The sequence below is a fragment of the Oncorhynchus masou genome, chromosome 29, assembly GCF_036934945.1.
Source record: "Oncorhynchus masou masou isolate Uvic2021 chromosome 29, UVic_Omas_1.1, whole genome shotgun sequence".
NCBI classification, from domain to species: domain Eukaryota; kingdom Metazoa; phylum Chordata; class Actinopteri; order Salmoniformes; family Salmonidae; genus Oncorhynchus; species Oncorhynchus masou.
This window is the reverse complement of record NC_088240.1, coordinates 59330185-59344506: the sequence shown is the minus strand read 5'-3', so window position 1 is coordinate 59344506 and position 14322 is coordinate 59330185. Positions and strand designations below refer to the sequence as shown.

At 41.3% G+C, this 14322-nt stretch overlaps 1 protein-coding gene across 1 annotated transcript; it reads left to right on the top strand.

The window, feature by feature from the left end:
- Positions 1 to 2815: 2815 nt before the first annotated feature.
- On the top strand, positions 2816 to 14085 carry LOC135520120 (interleukin-10 receptor subunit beta-like). The gene is made up of 7 exons (XM_064945458.1): positions 2816 to 3247; positions 7604 to 7724; positions 9070 to 9236; positions 9533 to 9720; positions 9869 to 10013; positions 11069 to 11193; positions 11802 to 14085. The coding sequence occupies exons 1-7, from the start codon at positions 3199 to 3201 to the stop codon at positions 12831 to 12833; spliced, it is 1827 nt and encodes a 608-aa protein (XP_064801530.1). The 5' UTR covers positions 2816 to 3198; the 3' UTR covers positions 12834 to 14085.
- The last annotated feature ends 237 nt before the right edge of the window (positions 14086 to 14322 follow it).

Sequence of the window (14322 nt, the reverse complement as noted above, 5' to 3'; positions counted from 1 at the left end):
TCAGCATAGTAACACACTGTCCAATATACTGTAGTTACACAGAACATCCCCCTTTCAGTTCATTTGTTCTCTTTTTAATTAATAGTCTCATCTTGTGATTGATTTCTTTGTTACTAGGCCCAATAAATGGAGTCAGTAAAATGGGCAGATGTCTCATCTCATGCCTCATGAAAAGTTCAGAACGAACAGACGGACAATTAAAGTTCCCCAAAAATAATCACATTTTCACAAGTCCTGAGGAAAAGGAATACTGGAAAGAACATTAGGGCCTCTCTGCATTGTTAAATAGAGTAGCCCACACTGCAGTTCCTTAAGATGCTGTGGATTTTGAGCTTGATGTTGCTGGGTTGCCAGATCATTTTGTTGCCAGGTTGAGGTGGCTGTTCCATTATCTTTCTGTTAGAACACAGCGTCTTGTAAGTTGGCCAACTCCTCTATCAGCCTGTGGCCAGCTGTCATATTCAGGTGGCAGTGGCTCTGCCACAGTAGTCAAACAGCAGTTAATTAAACTCGGTAATTGGATCGAAGCGCTATCAGCATGTTTGTGTATATTTTACGAGTTTATAGACCATACAAAAAAAGTAAACCATTGAAAATGTAGCTCATGTAGAATATTTTTATTAACTTCCATATGTCTGACCAGTGAGGATAGCAAATAATCATAAAGTGGAGCCAATTTGAAAGAGAACATCATGATGCCTATTGCAATTATGAGCGACAAGTGATTTGTGCTTGGAGCCCATCGATGATTCATTTGCTAAGCTGAATCTGTTCTTTCACAAAAACAATTATTGAATTTTTGCACAGTTAACTCTGCAGCTGAAGCAAGGACACTCTTCAGAAAGTTTCAATCCCTCTGTTTGCTTTAAGGCCATCTGTTTTGCTATGATTGATCAGTACATTTGTGGCCATAACACTTTCTGTTTTATTATGTTTTTATTACCAAGATGCACACGGTGTACTATGGGACTGCATGGCTGGACTGGCAGCAGTATGGCTATGATTATGAGTCATTATAGCAATTCATTTGACGCCAAACAGTTTTCTTTTTCACACTCATTTTCTGAATGCCAAATAAAGGCAGCAGAAGCACTGTTGCACCATGGGACCTTTCATCCATTTTGTACGGTGTAATTTTCCCTGATCCTCTTTGTCTACCTTTGGCTTTTCTCATTTGCATTTGAACAAGGGTGAGATGCGAGCGTGAGTAGTGGGAGGTAAAACGAGTTAATTGTGGAGAGACTAATGAATTTATCATGTAATGATGAGAGGACTGCCAGCAGTGTATGAAAAGCGTCGGCTAGGGAGCAGATGAGGCCATGGTTTTTAATCTCTCCAAGGCCTTCCTTGTTTACTTTTTTATCATTTGCTTTTAGAGAGAATGGAGGAAGAGGTGCGTGGACTCACATAATGAAATATAAAACCTTGCATTTTATTGTATCTATGTGTGCACTTCTCCCCTGAGAATATGGTGACAACTCTGAGACACTTCTCAAAGATAAACTTAATCTCATATCAAAGTTCTCGGCAAACAGCCTTGGATCAAAAGTTCTAAATAAGAAACTGGTCGGATTTATAAACACAATAAACCTCAATAACCTTTTGATAGAACAATTTATTGGGTGCACACTACACTTTTAGAGAACAAATGTATTTCTAGAACCTAATGGTTATTTGGCTGTCCCTGTAAGGGAACCCTTTGAAGAACCCTTTTTGGTTCTAGTTAGAACCCTGTTGGGTTCCATGAAGAACCCTTTCCACAGAGGGTTCTAAATGGAACCCAAAATGTTTCTATCTGAAACCAAAAAGGGTTCTACCTGGTTCTACGGAAGGCAGATGGTTCGAGACTCTGATATGTTTTATAATCCAAGGGGCAGGGAAGAGAATGGTCGTGGAAAGGCAAAAGATCATAACAAGGTCAGAGTCCAGGAGGTACAGAGTGGCAGGCAGGTTCAAGGTCAGGGCAGGCAGTATGGTCAGGCAGGAGGGTTCAAAGTCAAGGCGGGCAAGGGTCAAAACCGGGAGGACTAGCAAAAGAGAGATAAGAAAAAGCAGGAACATGGAAACCCACGCTGGTTGACTTGACTTGACAAGACAAACCCAGGGACTAATGGGGGAAAACGGGTGGTGGGTGGAGACAATCACAAAGACAGGTGAAACAGATCAGGGTGTGACACTTCCTCCTATTGCAAACTGCTGGGCAACTCTTCACACCAGTGTAGACAATAGATAATAGACACATCATTCAGTGTGTATTATACCCTCTGGATTGAGAATCAAAATGCTTGATGGTCCATGTTATTACCCTGTGAAAACAAAGTCTATGTGATGTGGTGGTGGATAGCAGGGACAATGCATAGACTCCTGTGGGCAACAATATGGGTTCCATTATAAAATCAGATTTCCACAATTATCCTACAAAGATCCATTGAAGCAATATTTCTTGGAGTCTCCTTCATTCATTCCGAAGGAATAATTCATGTTCTGTACACCTTGGTTGTGCACAGAAAGGTGTGCCATTGAATAACTAGCTATGTAACATACCATTGTTTGAAAACCATTAAACACAGCAATAGAACACTGGTGAAACTGAAAACAGGTTAAACAGTTTATTCTCATGTGGTGGTGCGATGTGTTGACAGATTGCACATTCTATCGCCTTTGTAATTATTTAGGATACATTGTCAGATAAAACCTGAAAGACAAGAACAGGAGAGAGAGAAATAGAAAGAGAAAGAAAAATAGAAAAGAGGGAGAGAGAGAGGGAGAGAGAGAGAGAGAGAGAGAGAGAGAGAGAGAGGACAGCCAACACAGTAGCCGAGACTTTGTGGGAGGGAGGTTGAGCATAGGGAGACAAAAACAGGAACAAAGTTGATAAGACGGTTCCAAAGTTCACCTGCAGCTCACCTGGAGATGGGTGCTCCTTTCCCTAAACTGGTCAGAGATGGTTCAGGTCGTGGATAGGATATCCTATGAATCCCAGATCTGCTCTCCGATACCCGGAGGATTGGGACTTGGTCTCTCCTTGTGTCTTCATTGATTTTTTTGACCTGGACCATTACTGTTTTGTTTTTTTTGTTGACTGGAGTCGTATTTACTACACATCACATGGTGGGTTCTCCCTGAAGAAATCAGGACAAAGGAGTACAGACTGTGAGAACGTGATTTTAATCTCACTCTTCTGACTCCTACAGCCCAATGGATCTGTGGCCTAGGAAGGTTGTGGTGCTTCTCCTGTACTGCTATGGTGAGTTTAATGGAGCACTACTGATCTCCTGTTTGATTTGGATGAGCGCACTCTATGTAGATATAAACCTAGGATGCGTCCCAAGTGCCACCCTATTTCCTAAATAGTGCACTGGTGCTCTGGACAAAAACACTGTGCCATATAGGGAATAGGGGGCCCATTTGGGACGCATCATGATAGTCATTGTTTTAATATGAGGTCGTAATGAATTAGATGATGTGAGTCTCTTGAGATTTCCCCACAGTTCTAATCAAGATCCTGGTGGACAAAGAGTAGTGAACCCTATGTGGACTAAATTATAGCGATCAATGGAAAATGGATCCCCAGGGCAAGTTAATTTGAGTGGTCTATTATATCGACTACATTATTATAGGGCATATCAAAATGCTGATGTGGAAGGGAGTCGAGGCTGTGTATAATTTTCTGGTGAATTGCGTAACTTGTACTCTGCACGAGACATGACCAGATGCACTGTGACGCAAGTGGTTCTACATACGTAACTGACATAAAAAAGGGAAAGGTTAATGAAGTATAAATTCTTCTGTTATGTAGTTGGATGGAAATTATCCAACCGTTATGTAGTTGGATGGAAATTATCCAACCGTTATGTAGTTGGATGGAAATTATCCAACCGTTATGTAGTTGGATGGAAATTATCCAACCGGTATGTAGTTGGATGGAAATTATCCAACCGTATGTAGTTGGATGGAAATTATCCAACCGTATGTAGTTGGATGGAAATTATCCAACCGTTATGTAGTTGGATGGAAATTATCCAACCGTTATGTAAAAATTATCCAAACGGTATGTAGTTGGATGGAAATGATCCAACCATTATGTAATTGGATGGAAATGATCCAAACGTTATGTAATTGGATGGAAATGGTCCAAACGTTATGTAGTTGGATGGAAATGATCCAACCGTTATGTAGTTGGATGGAAATGATCCAACCGTTATGTAGTTGGATGGAAATTATCCAACCGTTATGTAGTTGGATGGAAATTATCCAAACGGTATGTAGTTGGATGGAAATGATCCAACCGTTATGTAATTGGATGGAAATGATCCAAACGTTATGTCATTGGATGGAAATGATCCAAACGTTATGTAGTTGGATGGAAATGATCCAACCGGTATGTAGTTGGATGGAAATTATCCAACCGTTATGTAGTTGGATGGAAATTATCCAACCGGTATGTAGTTGGATGGAAATTATCCAACCGTATGTAGTTGGATGGAAATTATCCAACCGTATGTAGTTGGATGGAAATTATCCAACCGTTATGTAGTTGGATGGAAATTATCCAACCGTTATGTAGTTGGATGGAAATTATCCAAACGGTATGTAGTTGGATGGAAATGATCCAACCATTATGTAATTGGATGGAAATGATCCAAACGTTATGTAATTGGATGGAAATGGTCCAAACGTTATGTAGTTGGATGGAAATGATCCAACCGTTATGTAGTTGGATAGAAATGATCCAACCGTTATGCAGTTGGATGGAAATTATCCAACCGTTATGTAGTTGGATGGAAATTATCCAAACGGTATGTAGTTGGATGGAAATGATCCAACTGTTATGTAATTGGATGGAAATGATCCAAACGTTATGTCATTGGATGGAAATGATCCAAACGTTATGTAGTTGGATGGAAATGATCCAACCGTTATGTAGTTGGATGGAAATGATCCAACCGTTATGTAGTTGGATGGAAATTATCCAACCGTTATGTAGTTGGATAGAAATTATCCAACCGGTATGTAGTTGGATGGAAATTATCCAACCGTTATGTAGTTGGATGGAAATTATCCAACCGTTATGTAGTTGGATGGAAATTATCCAACCGTTATGTAATTGGATGGAAATGATCCAAACGTTATGTAATTGGATGGAAATGATCCAAACGTTATGTAGTTGGATGGAAATGATCCAACCATTATGTAGTTGGATGGAAATGATCCAAACGGTATGTAGTTGGATGGAAATGATCCAACCGGTATGTAGTTGGATGGAAATTATCCAACCGTTATGTAGTTGGATGGAAATTATCCAAACGGTATGTAGTTGGATGGAAATGATCCAACCGTTATGTAATTGGATGGAAATTATCCAAACGTTATGTCATTGGATGGAAATGATCCAAACGTTATGTAGTTGGATGGAAATGATCCAACCGGTATGTAGTTGGATGGAAATGATCCAACCGTTATGTAGTTGGATGGAAATTATCCAACCGTTATGTAGTTGGATGGAAATTATCTAACCGGTATGTAGTTGGATGGAAATTATCCAACCGTTATGTAGTTGGATGGAAATTATCCAACCGTTATGTAGTTGGATGGAAATTATCCAACCGTTATGTAATTGGATGGAAATGATCCAAACGTTATGTAATTGGATGGAAATGATCCAAACGTTATGTAGTTGGATGGAAATGATCCAACCATTATGTAGTTGGACGGAAATTATCCAACCGTTATGTAGTTGGATGGAAATGATCCAACCGTTATGTAGTTGGATGGAAATGATCCAACCGTTATGTAGTTGGATGGAAATTATCCAACCGTTATGTAGTTGGATGGAAATTATCCAACCGTTATGTAGTTGGAAGGAAATTATCCAAATATTATGCAGTTGGATGGAAATGATCCAACCATTATGTAGTTGGATGGAAATGATCCAACCGTTATGTAGTAGGATGGAAATGATCCAACCGTTATGTCGTTGGATAGAAATTATCCAAACGTTATGTAGTTGGATGGAAATTATCCAAACGTTATGTAGAAATTATGTTTAGCATAATAATAAACTGCCTTTATCAATCTGACTCCAACATTATGTAAATAAATGCGACAGGCCCTGTACGTCTCCAGAGGATCTAGTCAAGGTAGCGAGCCTTGCATCACCTCTCAGAATGACTATAAGGAACATGTCTAACTTGTACCGTTATTCAATTATTAAGAGACTAGATATGAATAGCTAATCCTGGCGTCCAATGTACTAGCATTAATTTACTGAAGCAAGCAGATCAGGGATGTCAAGGTGGTACTCAGGCATATGCTTTGGGTATTGTGTATATAACAACTGCCAATAGACCTGCTAAATTATAAGAGTAGAGTCAATCAAAGAATCACTCTGTAGAAGGAGGAACGCATTTACTCAATTCAACTAGTAGAATGTCCCGGTCATGAAATAATTAACACTCAAAAAATTGCAGTGTACGTGACATACATACACTACAGACTAATTGTAAATGAGACTTAACGTGGTTACACTTACCTTCAAATTTACTGTCCTTTAACCAAATTCAAGCATAAACACACACTCAAGCTGAATGAACATTTCTTTGCACTTGGCTAGTAAAAACAAAAGACAGAAAAACACACCCATATTCTAATCTAATCAACTCCATTTAGAATATAGCAGAGTGCCACTGTGTCGCTCCCTCTTTGAACTATCAGCCGTCCGATTGGCAGAATGACGCATTTTGCCTGTAACAATAAATCCATAGCACTTACAGCACAATGAAACATACCAAAATCCATGACTCTTTATGAACTCTTGAAACAATTCAAACATGATAGTTTAACACCCAACAACATTCATTTAGTCGATTTCACGTTTTCATCTGTCTTCACACTTCCAATGGTCTCTGGACTCGCAGGGTTCTGTGGGAACGTCCCTGCACAGAGAAGTCCATGTGTTTAAACCCCGTGGTAGCCCCACAGACGGTCAGCCATCCAAGCTTATGTCATAAATCATGATTCATGTCATCACGCTGGGCCTCAGCGTCTGCAAGTCGCTCGTCGCAATTATCACCTTCTATTATTCTTCCACTACAGTTTCTATCTTATTATAGAGTTCTGATAAGACTGGCACAAACCTCTTGGGGAATTGAGGCTGTCCTATAATGGACACTGTATTTTTTTATTAAACATCCCTTTGTGGATGGTCCCTACAGACCCAAACTGTGGCTTTTGTTTCAACCTATTCGCACTCAAATCAAACAATTGGCTTGCTTCCACATGTTCAGTTGCTTATATTCCCTCCTCTGTAGCCCTGGAACAATTACACACTTTAGTTCCTGCTGCCAATGAAACAAAGCCCAGCTTACATAAGCCCTGTTTGAGTTTGGCCCACAGCTGTTATGAGTGAAAATGGAGCAATTGTATCCTGAGGGAGGCAGATCCTTTGACAGAGGCTGTTGCTGTGAGCATGTCACATAGGTCGTGACAATGTTGAATAATAGATTAATGCTTTTTGTGTACTGACGAGAGAGACGTTATACTACGAATGTTATTCAGAAATGGACAAGTTCACTTTCCCCACCATCTATCTCTTTATCTATAGGTTGTTCCGCCATTGGTGAAGGGAAGCCATACTTCATCTCTAGGAATTTCAACACTGTGCTCCACTGGAACAAGTTCGACAGCCCAGATGAAGGGGTCCTTTACAGTGTCCATTACAAAAGGTGAGAGACAGGAATAAAGTGGTCACCTTTTCACCTTTCAACCCAACAACATATTTATGTGCCTAGGCTAGGGTGACCTAGGGCGACACTTGACTTATGTCAACAACGTTTTAAAGCTGTGTGCTGAAAGACGGAACCATGCTCATTTTCAGCATCATTGTCCCCATCGTTATCCCCATTGTTGTCCCCATTGTTGTCCCCATCGTTATCCCCATTGTTGTCCCCATTGTTGTCCCCATCGTTATCCCCATTGTTGTCCCCATTGTTGTCCCCATCGTTGTCCCCATTGTTGTCCCCATCGTTATCCCCATTGTTGTCCCCATTGTTGTCTGCATTGTTATCCCCATTGTTGTCCCCATTGTTGTCCCCATCGTTATCCCCATTGTTGTCCCCATCGTTATCCCCATTGTTGTCCCCATTGTTGTCCCCATCATTATCCCCATCGTTGTCCCCATTGATGTCCCCATCGTTGTCCCCATCGTTGTCCACATCGTTTTGGATATGGTGGGTTGCTCAATTTGCTGCTCCACCTACTGCCATCAGCCTTGAAACCGTGGTGCTACTGTACTTCTCCATGCTGCAGGTTGAGCTCCACTGACTGGGGCAAGCCTTAGCAGACAGGCTGTGGTCTGTGCATCACCACAGGCCTCACTCTGTTTCTCTGCACACCACAGGGATAAATCTGTAAAAATAATTGCCTGTAAAAATGTAACATTTAACTTTACAAACGACACTCAGTTCACCTGTGGCTATGCAAGGCCAACGTTTTCTTCTCAATCACTTTGTCTTACTGCCTCTTTGAGATATCGCTACAAAGTGGAAACGTCAGCTCATCTAATTGGTCATAACACGGTCTGACGGGCAAATGCCAAGTTTCACACCAATCGCATTGATTTGTTTCTCCGAGACGGTCACCTGGAATGGCTTGCATGTCCTTATTCAATGCCTCATAGCTCCACCATCAAATCAGTTCAGAAAAAGATTGGCCCTGATCATCCCCGCTGAATATCGGTTCCCTGTTTGACACACTATCCTTCAGTTATTTTTCCATGAGGAAGTAAGGGGTTAAATAACACGCCTATTTCAGAACTCTGTTGTGCTATTTATGGTCTAGCAGCTAGGCTGCCGCACGCACACCCTGGAAGGCAATACATCTACAACATGTGATATGTCATGATAAATGCTCATACATGCTTATCATATATTTTTTTTAAAGCATTGTACCTGCAGGCATCAAGTAAAGTGTTACTCAATATTTATTACAAAATGCAACATTCAATTTTGGCTAAGGGTTCCTTACATAGTGTGTTCTATGTTTGATCATGTTTTTTTGTGTTCATTATAGGTACGGAGAGCCATACAAGCTGAATATGGCATGCCAGAACATCACAACTCTTTCATGTGACCTCACTGCAGAGACACCATACATCTATCAAAATTCATACTGTGCTCAGGTTTTCGCCAACAGTCACTCCCTAGGCCATACAGCACTGTTTAAACCTCTGAGAGACAGTAAGCAATTTCCTCTCTTTATCATACTTTTTCTAGATTGGGATGTTTTTGGAGTATGTGTTGGCTCAGAGGGCAGAATCCTTAGCTGTGATACAATACACATCGCTCCAATTGTCTGTTCATATTCTCTAATGACATCAAAGTATGTTTCCATGAAAACTTCTGTTACTCACCAATTCGTCCAGTTAGCATTTGGCCCATACTCAATGGGTTTATCCTGTTCTCTTCAGATTGTCACTAATTCGTTATTTTTCCTTAGTCTTATTCTCACTCTTAATTTGTCTTTTACACGTCAGCCGTCCTTGGGCCACCCAATGTGTCTGTGGACGCCACAACATCATCTTTAAAAGTGACTGTCACCCTACCGTTAGGACCGGATAATAAGACTTCCATCGAGGAGATTTTCAACAGTACCAGCTTTTCCTACCATAAACCTCCAACCGTCTATACCCTCAACATCACTCGTCCTAGCTGGGCAGCACAGGTGATAACCCCCACCCCTCCCACCCCCCACCCCACACACACACACGTACTGCTCACACAATATGCATGCAGACACACGCACACCCACCCACACACACACACATTAGATACACAAAACATGTTCTGATTGCTGACTCTTTTTTTCACAGGTCCACGAAAACACAACTGGAGAGTTTGTCCTCAACAATCTAAAGAACATCAGCGTAGAGTACTGTGGCTATGTAGTGTACGTCCCAACTGTAGAAAGGCACCGAAATCCCAGTGAGAGCCGTACATTCTGTGTGGCATTACCAGGTGAGGTCATCTGGTGTCCCTCATGGCTATGCGTGTATGCACAAGCTGGTCTCAGAGCATTTCGTATTATTTTGTATGTAAATCCGAGACGCTCCATGTTACGTTTCGTATTGTATGTATTCATTTGTGGTTGTCCATCACACATGTCGTACGATATGTTACGAATTGGAATTTGTATTATATGTTCTGAATTAGAAAAACTTACAATATGTTATGAACTAGCTAGGTGGCTAATATTCGCTAGCTGGCTACCGTTAGCTAGGCTAGCGGCTAGGGGTTAGGGTTAGGGTTAAGTTTAGGAGTTAGGTTAAAGGGTTAAGGCTAGGGGAAGGTTTAGCTGAAAGGGTTAAGGTTACGGTTAAGGGAAGGGTTAGCTAACATGCTAAGTAGTTGCAAAGTAGCTAAAAAGTAGTAAATAGTTGAAAATTGCTAATTAGTTAAAATTCTCAGGTTTTTCGTGATGAGATTTGAACTCGCATCCTTTGGTTATACATCCACCCATCCACCCCGACCAACCACCCAACTTTCGTTTTTGCTTTAGGTAACCATCTGTCTTTTGTAACCATACCAAATGTAACATATCATACTAATTTGAGTGTCCCGGATTTACATTTACTATGTTACGTCTAGTCTATGAGACCAGGCTGGTAATGCCTTTCATTTTTATAATAATAATAATAATAATAATAATAATAATAATAATAATAAGTATTTTGCCTTTGCTAGTTTTGTTGAATGAATCATCTGTTAATGATTTGAGTAACCATACTGTTACCATAAAGAACTTAAAGGCATACTGCAAATGCATTGACTGTGGTTTCACAATGTTAAGGGTATTCCTGCTGCCTTTTCAAAGATTATAATAAGGCTCACTTCCTGGTGACAAGACTGAATGGAGCCTCTTATTTATGCATCCTTGAAACTACTGCACTGACTGACCTCACAGACACGCCCACGCTTGCTCAATAGCGCTGGCAATTTACAATAGGCTCTGAGAGTGAGGCAGCTGTATTGCCACTACTGAGGTGTAATAGAAACAATCTTCCCCCATCTAGGTTACCCCCGGCTGCTGTTCCCCTGGTTCCTCCTCTTAGGGGGTCTGCTACTTGGTTCTCTCCTGCTACCGGTGGTGGTGTGTCGTCACTATGTGAGAAAGAAGAGTAACATGCCAGACGCCTTGGTAAGAAATGTTGATTGGAGATTTCCCCATATATGAAGGAGTGCCAGATCCTGTTACTGGAAAAACAGGCCTCCAGGCCAAACTTACAGTGTATGAGAAGCCTCAATAGGGTGAAACCGAACCTGAGTTTCATCTCAAGCAACACCTAACTTGGAAGAGGGCACAATGTGTAACAATAGTTACAATAACATGTTATCTCTTTGCAATTTACACATGCACTGATTTATGAGGAAATGATTTAACTTTATCGTCATTCATTTTCTCTTTAATGGGCTGCACTTACCAATCTTCCCAAAGTTGTGTCTGTTTTATTCCAGCTCCTCTCATATGCTGAGAAATCATACCCATTTAATCAGTTGTATCACTGTAATTTGCATTTCATGCCAAGAACTGAAAGCAATTACAAAAGATTACAGCAGTGTTGTTTCAGTTGAGCTCATTTCATTCTTGCCATGAAAGTTGTTCAGAATTATAATTGAACAAGTTAATTTTGGTTTGACATACATTGTAACCACTCAATGATTCCAAGGGTTTGGTGGGATTTAGAGGGGGTCATAGAGGTGTTTTAGTAAGTTACATGAACTAAATCCTCTTTCTCTTTTACACAGAAACTGACAACAAGCAACATCCCACCTCCATCGTGGTACCCTCCAGAAGCCATCACTATCTCCACTGCCAAGCCGTATCATTACCCTGTGGGATTCTCCTATGGTGACCTGAAGACTGGTAAACTCCAGATGGGGTCAAAGTTCACCAGCAGTGGGTCTGGGTCCTATTCCCCCCAGGACAGACCCTCCTCCATTGCCCAGCCCAGGCACTGTGACACCTACATGGGCCAGCAGGGTCCACCCCCAGAGCACTCCAACAACAGCACCCAGTCCTCCAACTATAGCATGGTCGTAGTGCAGGTATCCAATGAAGGGGTGAAGGAAGAATGCCATCACCATCCAGACAGCGAAGACAACATCAACTCTCCATGGTCATCTGAATCCAGTGACCACAAACCCAGTTGGGTTCAAGGTGGTCCAGTTTTGTTTTCGCGTGGAGCACCACCTGAGCCGAACCAGTGTGTTGGAGACAGGGACTCAACAGGGCACCCCCTGGTCCTGCCCACATTGCGGCGTATTGATGGCCAACTGCAGTTGTCCACTTTGCTGCTCCAGCCAGAGATACAGAGTGCCATGGCCAGCATGGCACTGCCTACAGACACTAAGGAGCAGCCCCTTTTGTGGGACCTAGACAACACTGGGCAAGGGGCATCACTATTGTCTGATCTGGTCACCACGGGGGAGACAGAGTGGTTGGGCCCTGGTACAGGGAGAGAGGAGGAGAGAACAATATACACCCCAATCTCTCCAATGTGTTTCAATAACTCCAATGACTCACCATCTCACTCCATACATCCCATCAACCTTGCAGACTGCGAGACCTCATCAATGACATTGTTGTCTGGTTACAAACAACACTGGGTACCCCTTGCCCCTCAAGGTCTAACAGCAGAGGATAACTTTGTGATTTCCTCATATGCTCCACAACAGGCTTGGATTGATCAGGAGGAAGAGGAAGAAGGAGAGGAAGGAGGGGATGAAAGAGGCAGTGAATTCTTTCTGGGAGGTTGGGTGGTACAAATTCTAGGATGATTGGTTTTCGTTTTTTAGATCCCTAAAATAATCTTAAGGGCCTCTGTGCCTGTTCTTCGCTCTGTTTGGGTCTCCAATGTATGCCAGAGACAAGTTCCGTCTCAGCGAGCCTTCACAAAGTGCAGGGAGAAGATGGAAGGAGCAGAGAGAGGGTTTTGGTGGCAGTGCAGAGTGGGGCTTTCACGGTCCCTCTCCTGCCTGCCATGGAGCTTATGATTCAGAAACAAGAGCAGGATTCTACTCCAGTATCCAGCACACATGCCCCCCTCAATGGAATCCTACTGAATTAATGCTATAATGTTGGCCCTTTTTTACATTATGACAAATGTTGGATGTAGGATCCAGTGCTGTAAAATGTAGGATCAAGAATATAGGATAAAATGCTGTAAAATAGATTGTGTACATTTGATTGTTATGCTCTCTTTCATTTGCATATTTTGCAACATTTCCAGAAACAGGCTAGTTCTTCCGATATATGTGAGCATACATACACACATCTTAATGTACACTAACATGTTCATTTAAACCATGACTGTGAAGTCTCTGTATCATTTGAAGAAATTCAATTTACATCCAGGGTTGAATCTGGGTGGCATAAGGTAGTAAACAGCCTGTCATGTCATAGGCACAAAGCTTTCATTTCAGCATATCTGTACTTTTGTCTCTTTCATTTATTGTTTCTCGTTTGTCATATTATCTGTGTTATCGTGCTCCACATTATATGCATCACAATGCTGGGAAAAAAATGTATCGCAAACAATTGAAATTCACGTTAGCATTGAAGGTGATGCATACATTTCTAAAATATTATTGTCAGAAATACAAAACATGGCAGCATGAGTTACCTGAGAAACGTGTCAAATAACTTTGTTGTGTGTGTTTTGTCTTCAGAGTACGTGACCTCAATAACGTCCTCTCATTGTTTGCTGCTCTTTTGAGGTGATGAAACTACAGTACAGGAGACAAAAGGCTTGGGTAATTCTCTACGAGGGTGTGGTGGTTATGGTACTTTGGTGAGCTACTAACGCCAAACAGGGCACTTAGTATCTAAGTGAAAATACCTATGTGTTTACTACACTTTGATATAATAATAGACCAATAAACTGTTAAAACTGTCAGGTGTGATGTGTATCACATATTCAGCATATATGTACAGTATAATACTGATTTGTTTTTATATGGGTCACTTTTATAACTAATATGACTCTGAATTTAATGTTTTCATTAAAAGGTAACTACTTGTGCTACTGAATTGGTTGATCCATCACTGCTGTCAAAAAGTACTTCAGCAAACATGAGCTTCAGTGACATTAGTAAGCAAGGGAAGTTGAGGGGAAGTCTTGATGGGCTGACAAGTGCTTTTTCTATGAATATTATTCACTTTTACAAATATTATTGATCAGTCTAGATGAGTGCCCGTGTGAATAACAAGACGTTTCACTGCTGTCTCACTAAAAGGCTCCAGCATGTTCTTCCTTATCATGAGGTC

Excerpts from the sequence above, each read along its gene's own strand:
- LOC135520120 (XM_064945458.1), top strand. The coding sequence starts at position 3,199 with ATGGATCTGTGGCCTAGGAAGGTTGTGGTGCTTCTCCTGTACTGCTAT. Across the intron at positions 9,237-9,532 it reads GTTTAAACCTCTGAGAGACA|CCGTCCTTGGGCCACCCAAT; the intron begins GTAAGCAATTTC and ends TTTACACGTCAG. Across the intron at positions 10,014-11,068 it reads ATTCTGTGTGGCATTACCAG|GTTACCCCCGGCTGCTGTTC; the intron begins GTGAGGTCATCT and ends TCCCCCATCTAG.